This window comes from Pyrus communis, chromosome 10, assembly GCF_041283825.1.
Source record: "Pyrus communis isolate YQ-2024b chromosome 10, ASM4128382v1, whole genome shotgun sequence".
NCBI lineage: Eukaryota > Viridiplantae > Streptophyta > Magnoliopsida > Rosales > Rosaceae > Pyrus > Pyrus communis.
Window position 1 is genome coordinate 28,462,305 of NC_142574.1, and position 14,359 is coordinate 28,476,663.

Sequence of the window (14,359 nt, forward strand, 5' to 3'; positions counted from 1 at the left end):
TGTATAATCTAGGAGAAATCAAACATGCCCACATCTGTATATATATCTCAAAAGGTAACAGACATCTCAGCTACCTTATGTCTCAAGATGCACAACACAATTAATTATTAATTATTAAGGGGAGAAAGTTGAGTACAGTATGGATTCCTTTTTTGGGAAAAAGTTCTGAAGTTTCAATACACAACAAGAAAATTGGTAGAACTTGCCAATTAACTTAATTTGTTAACGCACCTAACTACAGAAATTGAAATTGAGAAATTTGGAATCAAAGCGATGAAAATTGTTTTCCACCCTAACTCTAATTACCAAATGTGTGTTTTACCCTCGAAATGACATAAACACGTATTTTCTGATAATTTTCTTGACATATATCAATATATATATATATATATATCAATGCTGTAACTTCTGTTATTATATATGGTTTATTACACGGCTAACAAAAAAGTGTTTACAATTGATCATGCGCCACCAGAATCTGCAAACCCTAGCACTTCAAGCAAAAAGGCGGGTGAAAGATCCGAAACAAAATTCACCAGAAATTCATATAAAAGTAGAAAACTAACAGAAGATGAAAGAAAGAGTACGTAGTAGTTAGTACGCCGCTCCATCGATCTCCGTCATTTGTTTCATCATCACCTGGCACGTACGTGCGCGGAACAAACTGAAACAGCGCGCGGGTAGTTTAGGGTTTTGCAGAAGTGGGAGCGAGGTCGCAGAAGAAAGCGACGGAGTTGGGGTACGCATTCTGGCAAGGCGACGAACCGGAAGGCGGAATGAAACCCTTGGGCAGCATCACCGAGAACGGCCGCGTTTTGAAGTCTTTCTTGGTCGTCGTCTTCTTTCTCTTCTTATTCCTGTTCTTCTTGTGCCGCATCCTTCTGTGCTTCTTGATCTGTTCTTGCTTGTCCAGTTCAAACGGCGGCGTGTTCTTGATGTAGAACACTCGGTATTGGGGGGTGGGGGCGGTGGGAACGGCGGCTGGTGGGGACTGAAGTTGGATTTCGTGGGGTTTTGGTGAGGTGGAGGTAGAGGTGAAGGAGGAGAGAGCGGAAAAGGAGGGGGTGCGGAGGAGGAGGAGGAGAAGGAAGAGGAAGGTGCAGATCATGCAGTTGAAGGTGATTTGACTGTTACAAAAACCCATGCGAGAGTTGAGAAGAATTGGGGTTTTGTGCACTTATGGTGAAGAAAAATGAAATTTGGAATTTGATATTGCGGTTGAGAATTTGAGAGGTGTGTAAATCCCAAGAAAGCTTACACTATATGTAACCAACACCTGCGTTCTAATAAATAAAAGGATCGATCATCAAACCAAGTAATGGGATATATAAAAGACATTTTAAGATTTTTTTTCGTTTTTTGTTTAGGGTTATATCGGGTGTGGGTAATTAGATTCTTAAACCCATTTACAAAGAACCGGATTCCCTCCGGATCCTTGTAAACTGAGTCTCCTGACTAAGGGATCCGAGTCGTTAAAATTTGATCAAACGGCTACAATTATTATAAATTTTAGAGGGGCCCCTGTTTGTAGCCGTTTAATCAAATTTCAATACCCTGGATCCATTGGTCAGGAAGCTCAGTTTCAAAGGGTCCGAAGGGGATCTGGTTCCCATTTACAAAACTCAATTTTTTGAATTCATTAGCGAGCTTTAGTTGGTTTGCGTTTTAGGAAAGATTGGTTACTTTCATAATCAGAGGCAAAGTATACACACAATTTCAAATCCAAAGGACTTACGCGTGACACCAAATTGTCAATTGCTACTTATATGGATTTAAGAACACAAATCGTGCATCAACGAACCGCTTGCACAACTTGAACTTTAGTGGGGTGACTTACAAGACATAAACCTTACCAATTGACCCAACCCTCGTTGGCAATTCATTAGCTGTTTTTGGCTTTGACAAAACAACAATATAAACTACCAAGAAGATAATTCGAGTTCGGGTGTAAGAGATGAGAAGTTTTTTAGTAAGTGAGAAACATGGGCTGGTGCACTAAGTGGTATAATACAATGGTTGGAAACTTAAAAAAAAAAATATTCCAACTAATTGTATTATTACACTTGGTGTACCAGGCCACATTCCTTACACACTGAAACATCTCTTTGACAAGTAGACATACTATTTTTTTTTTTTTTTTATAATACTAGGGAAACCATATATTTAAATTATATTTTATAAATCACATTACGTAATTGGTGATGGTTGAATTGTTGATTAACATACTTATTTTCGATTGATAAAACATCACATATTTTACAAATTTATTCTAAAAAAATTGATTTTCCCAACTATCATTTTAAAAAGGGAAAACTAATGAAAATAGCTTGAAAACTTTGAGTTTTAACGATAAGGACAAAATAAAGAGTAAAGTAAATAGTACCATTATTGACTTTTTAGTGTAAAAATATGATTTTTTGTTAAAATGAACAGTATTAGGAGTTTTTCGTTAAAGTTTCCTTTTTAAAATACAACAAACACATTATATAGATTAATGGAATAGACATAACGCACATCATATGACCAAATAATACATGAATAAAAAAAGGGAAAACTAATGAAAAAGGCTTGAAAACTTTGAGTTTTAATGATAAGAACAAAATAAAGGGTAAAGTGAATAGTACCAGGATTGATTTTTTAGTGTAAAAATGTGATTTTTCGTTAAAATGAAGAGTACTGGGAACTTTTCATTAAAGTTAGGGGTAGTTCGTTATGGGATACCGAACCGAAACCTTAGTCCCAATTCCCAAACCGAAATTTTCGGGATTTCCATTTTAAAACCGATCCCAAACCGAATTTTTGGGAATCCCAAAATATTTTTGGGCTTTTTGGCTTTATCAAAATTTAGATGTGGTTGTGCAATGGAAAATCATGTATATATTGCAAATCTGCACAGCATATCTTGGCTGTGCAGTGGAAAATCATGTATATATATTGCAAATCTGCACTGCACATCAGGAAAGACAGCAACCTTGTTAATCTATATTTCAAGCATCATTAAGAACATTCAATTTTGATAATTAAGGGGAAGAAGGCCCTTTCAATTTCATTATGCAATATCATCAAAGTGTGAAATTCATTGGTTCAACCCAATCAATTGTGCTTAAGCTACTAAAATGATGTTAAGTGGAAAACGTTTAGAAATAGAGAAGAGGAAAGTCTACTCAACATACTCCTGCATTATCTAATGTTTTCATGTTCAGCATAAATTGGCAGGCATTCATCGCTTCTCAATGGAACAAAGTTCCAAGAATATGAAGGAATCAATAGAAATTCTATGTTTGATTTATATTCAACAGTTGAGATTAAATCTCAATAGAATCCGACAGCTATTAAAATTCTAAATATATATTTAAAAATTAAATAATATATATATTTTTCGGTTCAATTCGGGATTACCGAAATCTCAAAAACTTGAGACCGATTCCTGTATTGAAATTTCGAGATCGGTTCGGTATTGGATACCGAAATTTTTGAGACTTTCGGTTTAGGATTTTTTCAGTTCAATTTTTGGAATTTTTCTGTTCGGTTTGGGATTTTTGGTATTTTTTTTTCCAGCCCTATTTAAAGTTCCCATAAAAAAACCCAAATACATTTCATTCTCATTGACCCAAATTGACTGACCAAAATTAACTCTCTCTCTCTCTCTCTCTAAGCACACTGGTGAGCAAAAAACTGGAGAGAGGAGGAGCTTTCACACCTGAACGAACGCTAATCGGCAGTCTAACATTCCCGCGAATCCAATTCCGCGCCGCCAATTGTCACAAAACCCAAAAACCGAAATCCAACGTTCTCCCTCATTTTCTCGCGAAATCAGGTTCCCGCGGGATTTCGATCCAATCCGCCGCACGGCGCTTCTCAGCCCCCGATTAGAGGCGGAGCTGAGGACTGAGAACGGAACCTTAAGGCGGCGGCGACGACGATCGGATCGATCATGTCGTCCAAGTCTCTACCTTACTCCAAGAAAGATGTCCACTACGACAACGCCAAGTTCCGCCATCGCTCCTTCTTCAAGGTCTTCCATTCCTCAGCTCTCTTCCATTTTCTCCAACTCCGATTCATGATTGATCGCGATTAGTTCTGCAAATTGATTGAATTTATTGTCTTTTCATAGACCTGAAATTTCAATTTTCTTACATTCTGGAGATTAATACATTTATGATGCTCCCTGTTTTCAAATTTCATTTTTCAACTTTCAATTTGCTTATGGACGAATTTAATAGTTAAATTTATGAACATAATCACATTTAAACCATTATTTTCTCAAATTTTCATATCTCTGTTGTAAATTCTTTTGCTTTCTAATTATCCTGTTAAACCAATTAAGTTTCTGTTTCTTGTTTCCCAGGTGATAACTCAAAACTTGCACACCAGTAACGTAAAGAATCATTGTATGAGTTGTAGTACGGGAAAGTTTCTACTTTTACTAATGATATTCGGTGTAGCGTATCTTATGCTCACACATACAAGTCCCACCACTGATGGATTAGTGAAAGGTAGTAAGAATGGTACGTATGAGCACATTACGAGTGGCGGCATTAGGTTTGGAAATATTTTCCGAAAGCCTCCAAGGCTTCCTCCTCAGTTGCCGCCTGACGTAAAAGGTAGTCGTGGTAACACTGGTCTTGATCATAGGAAGTTAAATTCTGACTTGAAATGGATAGCTAGGCAACAAAATGTGAAGAAGGCATTTATTCATGCGTGGTCAGGATATAAAAAGTATGCAATGGGTTATGATGAGTTGATGCCAGTAAGCAAGCGGGGTGTTGATGGGTTAGGTGGTCTAGGTGCAACTATTGTGGATGGCCTTGATACTGCGATGATAATGGGTGCTGACAAAGTTGTTTCTGAAGCTGGTTTCTGGATTGAAACACACCTTTCAAATAAGATTAATCAGACTAGCCAAGTCAATTTATTTGAAACTACAATACGTGTTTTGGGTGGTCTTTTGAGTGCATATCATCTGAGTTCTGTGGAAAATGGGATGGACTCGACACATAAAGGACCTAAGCCAGTTGTTTATCTAGAAACTGCTAAGAACTTGGCTGACCGTCTACTAGCTGGTTTTACTTCCAGTCCAACTGCTATTCCCTTTGGTGATGTTGTTCTTCGAGATCCCTCAGCGCATCCAGCTCCTGATGGTCGTAGTAGTACTTCAGAAGTGTCTAGTTTGCAGCTTGAGTTCAATTATTTAAGTTCAGTTTCTGGTGATCCAAAGTACACTGTGGAATCTATGAGGGTCTTGGAACACATAAAGACTCTACCTAAGCTGGAGGGACTGGTACCCATATTTATAAGGTATGAGTCTGAAATATTATTCTAATACTTGAATCATTATTCTTTTCAATTTCTTAATTCTTGTTTATAAGTCTAGCGTCATGTTGACATTTTCCTTGTACTGAGGAGAGCTTTTCTGTGTCATTAACGCTGCAGAAAATGATTAATACTTTTCTCGAATGATGATAATCTTTTGCATATGTAGGTTGATTGAAACATTTATATAGTTGGGTCATGGAAATATAAATGTAGAGCTGGGAATATGAAAAGGATCCCCTATTTCTTATCTAAGAGCGAAACATATGTAAGAGTGTACTTCTTTGTTCTTTATGAGAATTGCTCAACTAGTTGATTTCATGTAGCCTACATATAACTGCAACATCAAATGGAGTTTTGGATGTTTGACATAGACGTAATAGCTTCAGCAGTAAAATTATCTCTTCGTCTTCTGTTTCTGGACAATGTGTAGTCAGCGTCTCCCATGTCTTATTGATTTTCTCTTTGTTTATTAATTTACCATCTATTTAATTGTTGATGTTGTCTATACTGTCTGCAGCCCTAGAACTGGTGAGTTTAGTGGAGAAAATATAAGACTGGGATCTCGTGGTGACAGCTACTATGAATACCTACTGAAAGTTTGGCTTCAGAAAAATCGGGAAAGTAATTTTACGTATCTCCATGATATGTACGAGGAAGCAATGAAGGGTGTCAGACACCTTCTTGTTCGGAAATCAATCCCGAATGGATTGGTTTTTGTTGGGGAATTGCCTTTCGGAGCTGATAGTTCTTTTAGTCCCAAAATGGATCACCTGGTATGTTATACTTCACAAATCTTTGGCATTTAGATAGCTTATAAGTTAACTAGCCTTCATTAATTTTTGCTATAAGTTCTAAGTCAGAGAAGGAAAAGTTTGACTAGTTGGACATCATGTTGCCCCACATAGGACGGTGACGTGTAGGTGGCATTGAATATACTTAATCATGGTTTTGACATCTAGCTTTATGAATTGATTTGCTTATTGTGTTTAAGGATTCGTGTTGGGATTATATACGAGAAAGCAATTCAATAACAATCTCTTTGTTTTCTATATTAGGAAACAAGAAGTGATAAATTAATTACCCATTATTATCAGGAAACAGTCCACTAAAAATTGTGATGGTGAATTCTGTCGTCATCCTGTTTTGTGAAACCTTCTAACTTAATTTAAACTGACTGTCAATATTTAACTTTATATTCTTTCTAGTTGTAAGTATTTTGCACAACCACAACATACATGTATGTTTAGCTTTTTGTGTATCCTGGAAAAGCACTTACCTGTCACTAGAATGATGATCATCATCCTTGCTCTTTCGGAAATGGGCCTTAATATGACATTTCGGACTGCCTTTTGCAGGTATGTTTCTTGCCTGGCACTCTTGCACTCGGTGCCACGAAAGGCCTTACCAAGGAAAAAGCAATGAGAAATAATATGCTTAACTTTGAGGACCTGGAAAATTTGAAACTCGCAGAAGATCTGGCTAAAACATGCTTTGAAATGTATTCTGTAACCTCTACTGGTCTTGCTCCAGAAATTGCTTACTTCCATACAGAGGTTAGTTTTGGATCTACTTGAGCTATTGAGATACGTCAGTTTTTTTTTTTTTTTTTTTTTTTTTTTTTGGGGTGTTTTTTAGCCTTTTCAACTTTCTACTCTCTATGTTCAATGGAGGGACTTAGACAATTTCTCTTATTGAAGCAGGAATTTTCTGAAGGAGGTCTTGACGGTGGTAACAAGAGTTCTCAATATATGAATGACATAATCATCAAACCTGCTGATCGTCATAATCTCTTGCGTCCTGAAACTGTGGAATCATTGTTTGTATTGTACCGGATCACGGAAGATCCAAAGTATGCTTTTACTTTCTTTCTTATGTATCCATGAGTTTTATTCCCCCTTAAATAACACACGCATAGGTTGATATCCCCTCTTGGAGCACTTTTCACTTATATACTTGAACATTGCAGATATCGTGAATGGGGTTGGCAGATTTTCGAAGCATTTGAGAAATATACAAGGGTTGACACTGGTGGATACAGTTCTTTGGATGATGTAACTTCAGTTCCTCCTCATAAAAGAGACAAGATGGAGACGTTCTTTTTGGGCGAGACTCTGAAGTACTTGTACTTGCTGTTTGGAGATAGTTCTGTTATTCCATTGGATAAATTTGTTTTTAACACAGAAGCTCATCCTATTCCAATTGAAGGCACTGCCAAAAGGGGATAAAACTTTGTTGCATTAAAGCATCGATTCAAAGGAAGGAAAGTATGTATGGACAAATTATACGGTAGCAGGCGCAAATGTGCTTTTTCAGACTCACTGGTGTTTCATGCGTGTTTATAGAGTATATCTGATTCCGGAAGACAGTAAATACCCTGGTTGAAGTTTTAGAGGCGGCTTAGTTCGTTTCTTTTCTTGTGCAACTCATCGGTGATTCTTCTACGTGATAAAGATACAAGAGCTGGAGAAGAATGAGAAGATTGAAATATGTAGTTCGTGCTATTTTACAATTTTGATTAATTACCTGATGGGGTTTACCCATCGAAAGTATCAAGGGCCATATTCTGTAGTGCACTTTCTTACTTCTCCAGTAGCATTACTGGCTTCGGGGAACTAAAATGTTCAACTGGTGTAGTCACATCAAAATTTATGTTCCTATCTTATTATACATTGCCTAAAAGGTACAAGTTATATTCATATTATTATAGTCGTTGTGAAGAAGATACAGGTGATCACCATCTCGGACAACACTTACGTCATCTATTTCTGCATTTTCTTCATTAACGACTTTTGTAGGTTTGTATCCTTCGAACTTCTCACCTGCAATGTCATAAAGAGGGAGACCAACTATGCTGTTACGATACGTTTGATTCTGCTCAAGGTATGTTTTTAACATTCAATTTTGGCTTTAATCTGATGAATGTTGTCTAACCTATAAGAACTTTAAATTTAGATTTGTCTAAATGCGCTTTTTTAGGTAAGAAAAAGAAAGCTTACCAGCAACTCTGAGAAGCTCTTCCATCGAATCAGGTAGGATTATTAACTTCGCAAGCTGCCTCTCCAACGCACTTCCATTTTGAAAATGCATGTGGATAGTTACTCTCTTGTTGATTGATCTCATCCATTCTTTATCAGGGATAGAATTGCTCGGGTAGGACTTAATGGGTACTTTTCTCTGGTGAGAGTGGGAAAATTGGGCCCCCTCGTGTCTTTTGGAATTTCCTTTACAATTCCTGGTTATTTCAGATGTTTCCTGTTCAATAAACTCTATTCTATGTTCATCTGTTCTCCTATTCTCATATCTTCGTAAAAGGTCAGTTATGCTCTTGTTTCCTTGCTGTTGTGCTAGATCTTTCGGCGTCCATCCTCTAGCATCTGGTTTGTTTACATTTGCTCCTCCTTCGACCAAAATTTTGACCATTTCCAGATGTCCCCGATGAACAGCAGTGTGAAGAGCTGTTTGGCCATCCTCAGCCATCATGCAGACATCCATTGCACATCTCGTTGAATTATCAGCTCTGCCTATTTCGCTCTTTTTTGTAGCCTCTGAACCTGTAAACAAGTCATTCCTTGCTTCCTCCATTGATGGATCTTGACGTGAGTTGTCTTTACATCCAGCGCAAGAACAGCATCCTTCGGTATGTGGATATTCACAGCCCAACCCTTCTTGTTCCTTCAGTTTCTGTAAAGTAGAGTACGGAAAATATAAGTCTTTGGAAGAGAAGGGTGGTGTGCATGACTGCATGTACATTTTTTCGAAAACAATTTTGTTTCAGTACCAGAAAAATGTTGTTCATGATAATTTGCTCGTCGTCCTTATTTGCTTCTATGGTGGTCATGAGTGAACTTTTGCGGAGTCGTAATATCTGGGAAAGTTCGGTTGTCCGAACGGTGAAAGGCTGTGGCCTATGACATAATACTCCGATTTCTCCCAAAGTATCCCCCGCAGTTGCCTTTCGTATGAACTGTTTAGAGTATGTCAAGTCAGATATTAACTCCTACATGTACTCCGATTTCACAGAGCACATTGAAATGTTTAATAGTAAGAATCAGGTTCGCATTTGCGGGATGTCAGAGCCAGTCGACCCGAGAGTGTATTTCCGGTCAACGGGCCTCTCACATCCCGCAAAATGGGATCCCGTTTTTGGAAGGGTCTGTTTACATATGTATGCGTGACTTACTTGATCTTGCCCATCAACACTGGACACCAGATCCTGCAACCATGAATTTTTCCGATTGAACTCCATGTCAGAAAGCATTTTTAAGAATGTTACGAGATTATGTAAGAGGTAAGAGTTAAGCCGGCTCACCGCTGCACCGGAAACCAGTATATAAAGATCGGTCGGAGCCTCGTTTTGCAGAATTACATCTTCCTTGGGTGGAAAATACTCTGCATCTATTTCTGAAACCTTAATAAGAGAATACATGGTTTTAGCATCTTGAGATAAACAAGGCTTTTTATCAAAATTTGTCCATGAAAAATCTGGTAATATTCTTGTGACAATTATTCTTGTTAAATTGTCACGAAAACGACCTCATGACCATTTTTCAAGGGTATTTTTATCAAACCAACCCCTTCACTTAATAAGGATATTGACAGATTTTTCACGTAATGAAATTAATGTACAGTGGACAAACTCAGAAACCACTTCTATCGATTTTCAATTTCAAGGATCAAAGCAAGTAGTTATATCAAATCTCAATAACCATTGTAACTAAAAAGCCGATAAACAATAAAATGTTTAGACACACTATTGTCGACAAAGTATCTAATACAGGTGAGCCCTATCATCGAGACCCACTTCTATATGTGAGAGTGTCAGCAATATGGTCCGTTTTGTATCTGAATAACGTTACTCGGTGAGAATAATTATAAGTCAATGTGATGATTTTACCAATTGAAAGAGGAAATCATGAGAAACTCCTTGAAAGAGGTAGATGTTTTGAACGACGGGGAAGAAGAGATGTTGGGCAATGCTGGAACGAAGGGCTTTCGGGAGACCATTTAAGGTCTCTTGCTGTTTCAGTCCTTCTGTCTTAAACTTGAGGCATATGTGTGACAACATCTGGTCTTGAATCGTTGGGGGCAAGTCGTTTCTTGCTGCAAATTCTGATGCAGCTCTCACTGTGTCCCTCTATCAACACCAAAACCAAAGAAAACACAATTAATATAGGTGTATTATGGGTAGAAACTTGTAGCGTTTTGTCTCGGTGCGGAAACATTTTGCCTTATCGGTGAGGTTATACGCTCATGCAAGTATCTCACATTCCTTAACAGCTCACCATTGATCCACCAGCCGTCTGGGTTCCACCCGACCGCAGTGGAGAAGTTTCAGGGAGTTAGGTCACTCAATGAATAGATAACCGATGAGTGGGAAAAGAATTAGATCCCCCTCAAAAGAATAGAGATAGTGAGACACTCACATGGGTGTATATCACCGGTGACACCCAAGATTTTTTCTTTCGCTTTGAGTAATATATGAAAACTAGAGGTGTATATTTGTCCCATGGAGATTGGGGACATATAACTACTAATAATTAATATTTTTTATGAGTTAGGTTAGGGTTTGAAGAAACACTTTCAAAACGTGGGGTAGCAAGAGAGGATACAAAGGAAACATTTCCAAGTCTTTCTGCAGGCAATATATGGCCATGGGGACCTTTTTCTAAAACTTTGATTGCGACTGGGGGTTTATTTTGGTCCATTCAGAAGTAGAAACCTCCCCCGGAAGCTACTGATCTATTTATTTGCTGTATTAAAAACCCAAGAGCCGAAAGGAGGAGGATTAAAACTTACAAAGATTCTGGTTCTGCTGGTCCAGTGAACTACAAGATTTGTCATGTTTCCAATGAGGTAAGATGTCAATCCCAAGTTGAAGAGCATGTAGAAAATATCAAACAGCATCTCTCTAGGGTTCTCAGCATGCAGATCTCCATAGCCAGTGGTGGTTAGCGTTGTGATTGACCAGTACATTGAAGTAACATATCTATTCCAGAGACTATCTTGTTTGAAATCCGGGTACACAGCGCCGATCCATGTTCTTTTCGGGTCAGGATACCGATCTGCGATCAGATAGTTGAAACATCCTGCGCAGTGCACTGCGAAAAGGGTAACCTGAAATTTGACAGGACACAAGTTTTGATGCCACCCAAGTTCGAATTGGTGAAGAGAAAAATGACAAGAATTGTGATGCGCTTATGGGGTTTTTCGGGACTTACAGAAATGAGCTTCGTGCAGCGAATCCAGAAGTAGTTGAATCGGATGTCCTTCTCCAGTCTGAAGTCAGCACAAATCGGTTTGTAAGTTTGTGTGTGTATTCTGATAGTTTTATGACAATTGGAAAGTTTGGACAAAAAACAAAGGTGAAGGAAGATGGACCTTGCAAAGAGGGAGCTGACTCGTCGGAGGCGCCAGAGGCGGAGCATATTGAGTACTTTAAACTCAAGTTCGCTGCTGTGATTTGTCAAGAGGAGGCTAATAGACTGAAATGGTGCAGTGGAACACACGTCGAAAAGAAACCAGGTTGATAAGTACCTGTTTGGTTGTATTGTGCGAAAAAAAAAAGGGTTATTTCTTGCACAGAAATCAAAACATATATGTTGGATGTTTTGAACAAGAATGAAGCCTTTTACGCACCTCATTGCGATTTGCTTTGGATTGTCAACAAGAAGGTAAGAGCGGCTGTCGAGATAGGCAACAAAGAAAGTGAGGATGATGTCAATGCCAAAGAAGCCGTTGACAATGTTGTCAATGACGAAAAGAGCATCCCGCTTGTAAGGCAGAAATGCAAACTCAAATGGGCAAATCCACGCTGAGTAGATGACTAGAAGAACAAGTAGCATCCCCCAAGCCCTGAAAAATGAGGATCACATAAGGGGCATGAATTGATGAGTTGTAGAAGTTTTACTAACAGTTAACCTTGGAATAGCAGTGTGGCAAGGCAAGATGATCATCACCTGTAACGAGGATTATACGGCGATATAATGTATTTCCTGAGCTTAGTAGACTGGTTGATTCTGGCTCCAAGGGAAGGCAGAAGATCAGTAGAGAGGAAGCTGCTCTGATCAACAGTGTCCATTTGGTATTCATCAATACAGAACCTCCGGAAGAAGTTTTTCGTGCACGAAAACGTCATTTTTTTCTGTGTTCGAGAAAAGGGTTTTCGCTAACTAGATAGCTACAAGATTTTTGAGGTTGGTAAAAATCTTGTGAGAAAAGAGTTATTAATAATAGTAAGGACACTTGGCACTGCAGCTTCCCTTGTTGCTTTCCGGGTAGTTTCGCCGTTTCGCTTGTGACATATCTGCTTTTAAACGAATATGCTGGAAGCTTAAGTTGTGCGGGTGGTTACGGATGGAAAAGGGAGTAGGGAACAAGAGGAGAGGTAAAGGATGGAAGAGAGAAACGTGAACACAAAACGAACAAGTTGAGAGGGGGCTGACGAAGTGGCAGACATGAGCAGCTTAATTTGTGTAATGCTGCTGCAGCTGCAGATATGTTCTGGAGTGAGTGAGAGAAGCAGAGAAGATGGTAATGGTGGTTCTTGTTGTATAAAGGTGGGGTTGGTGGGAGCTCCATCATTGATACATGTGAAGTTGTGCTCCAAGAGGATGCTCAGCAAGGACCGATTTCAATTGGGTTTTAAGCGTGTTATGACATTGGTGCATTTTTGGTTTTCGGTTTTCATTTCAAACTGTTAGAAATGTGAGAAAAGTTTGGTGAGACTGTTCCTGCCACATGACAATATAAAGTTGTAAAAAAAGTCTAGTTAAAAGATAACATATGTTTAAGTTTTGTGATATATATTCACTCTATACTGTTACTAAAGAATAGTCCCACATAAGTTTTCTCGGAAATGTTTTAACTCAATTCATATATTCCACATGGACTAATAGGAGATTTTTTAAAGAGGTGGTTAAACAATCCAAGAAACAAAAACTCAAATTTTCTTTTTAATTAACTAGATCATGATTATTCAGCTCCTTTCATATTCAATAGTAAGAGGCTAAGAGTGAGATTGTTTGTATATGGAACTCAATCAGAACCATAAAAGTGAAATGGATTGGTGCCATATATCCATATTCCTCTATATCTCTCTCTCTTTCTTTCTTCCTTTCTTTCTAGTCTCTACTTTGATTTTGACCCGTTTGTAGTTGCATGGCCCAAATTTTTTTCAGCACTACACGATTTTACCGCCTAATTGATTCATGGTTTTCTTTAAAAAGAAAAATTGTTTAATGTTTGTGGTCTGCATGTTGATCATTATACATACAGATGATCATGGCTTAATTAATTAATTAATTGAAAAGGGTTTTATTGGATGGTCAGGATTAGTTAATCTAGAATAATGCTAATTTCCCATATGGAAACCTCCAATCATGCAATGCAGATCTGCTGGCTCCATGAGATCTTAGTGCATGAAATTTGTGCCCCAGCTGATGCACAATGTGGCATATGGGATGTTGGTTCCCTTTTTATAGAAAAATATATTTTAATCCCTAAATAAGATGAAATTTAGAAAAATGTCTTATACAAAATTAAAAATTGATTTTAGTCCCTAGACTTTATTTAATGCCACCATATGTATTCAATGTCTATTTTTTTTATTTATAATTTTATGAATTTAAATTTTATGAAAATATTATAAATTTTAATTCTCATTATGGTATAAGAAAATATTTTCGTTGAGATTTTTCAGTACACTGGGTTAGTATAATATGTTTAGGTACGGATATTTCGGTATACTAGTTTAGTATAATGTATTTAGGTACCGACATTTCGGTACACTAGTTTAGTATCATATAGTTATGTACGGGATTTTCGGAACACTTATGTTTTTACATATTTTCTTATGTGTCACTAGTTCACTACAATATATTTAGGTACGCGCATTTCGGTACACTAATTTAGTAAAATATATTATGATAAGACGTTTAGAGAAAGTTAAATAAAATTAATGAATTAAAATGTGTATAATAATAAATTTAAATTTTAAAGTAATAACATTAAATAAGTTATCTATTAAATATAAAAATAAAAATAT

At 37.6% G+C, this 14,359-nt stretch overlaps 2 protein-coding genes across 3 annotated transcripts; one reads left to right on the top strand and one right to left on the bottom strand.

Moving 5' to 3' along the window:
* Positions 1–3,591: 3,591 nt before the first annotated feature.
* On the top strand, positions 3,592–8,036 carry LOC137729015 (mannosyl-oligosaccharide 1,2-alpha-mannosidase MNS3-like). Its single transcript, XM_068467833.2, has 6 exons — positions 3,592–4,015; positions 4,349–5,298; positions 5,834–6,089; positions 6,672–6,869; positions 7,017–7,165; positions 7,283–8,036. Exons 1-6 carry the CDS (start codon positions 3,935–3,937, stop codon positions 7,539–7,541), a joined length of 1,893 nt encoding a protein of 630 aa, XP_068323934.2. The 5' UTR covers positions 3,592–3,934; the 3' UTR covers positions 7,542–8,036.
* Positions 7,778–12,932, bottom strand: LOC137729016 (potassium channel KAT1). 2 transcript variants are annotated; one of them, XM_068467834.2, is made up of 11 exons: positions 12,273–12,932; positions 11,953–12,168; positions 11,695–11,850; positions 11,535–11,592; positions 11,113–11,430; positions 10,211–10,450; positions 9,626–9,724; positions 9,497–9,529; positions 9,095–9,280; positions 8,313–8,997; positions 7,778–8,135 (listed from the first exon to the last, which is right to left on the bottom strand). In XM_068467834.2, the coding sequence occupies exons 1-11, from the start codon at positions 12,449–12,451 to the stop codon at positions 7,990–7,992; spliced, it is 2,316 nt and encodes a 771-aa protein (XP_068323935.2). In that variant the 5' UTR covers positions 12,452–12,932; the 3' UTR covers positions 7,778–7,989. The 2 variants fall into 2 exon arrangements, with proteins under 2 accessions (XP_068323935.2, XP_088533803.1); XM_088677677.1 differs by having other exon boundaries at positions 11,695–12,168; positions 12,273–12,595.
* Positions 12,933–14,359: the final 1,427 nt, after the last annotated feature.

Bases quoted from the DNA above. Each gene is read 5' to 3' on its own strand.
- LOC137729015 (XM_068467833.2), top strand. From the start codon at position 3,935: ATGTCGTCCAAGTCTCTACCTTACTCCAAGAAAGATGTCCACTACGAC. The intron at 5,299-5,833 runs GTATGAGTCTGA...TACTGTCTGCAG, and splicing joins CTGGTACCCATATTTATAAG to CCCTAGAACTGGTGAGTTTA. The intron at 7,166-7,282 runs GTATGCTTTTAC...TGAACATTGCAG, and splicing joins CGGATCACGGAAGATCCAAA to ATATCGTGAATGGGGTTGGC.
- LOC137729016 (XM_088677677.1), bottom strand. From the start codon at position 12,451: ATGACGTTTTCGTGCACGAAAAACTTCTTCCGGAGGTTCTGTATTGAT. The intron at 11,431-11,534 runs GTAAGTCCCGAA...GTCAAATTTCAG, and splicing joins GCTGCACGAAGCTCATTTCT to GTTACCCTTTTCGCAGTGCA. The intron at 9,725-10,210 runs GTAAAATCATCA...TCTCTTATTAAG, and splicing joins ATGATTTCCTCTTTCAATTG to GTTTCAGAAATAGATGCAGA.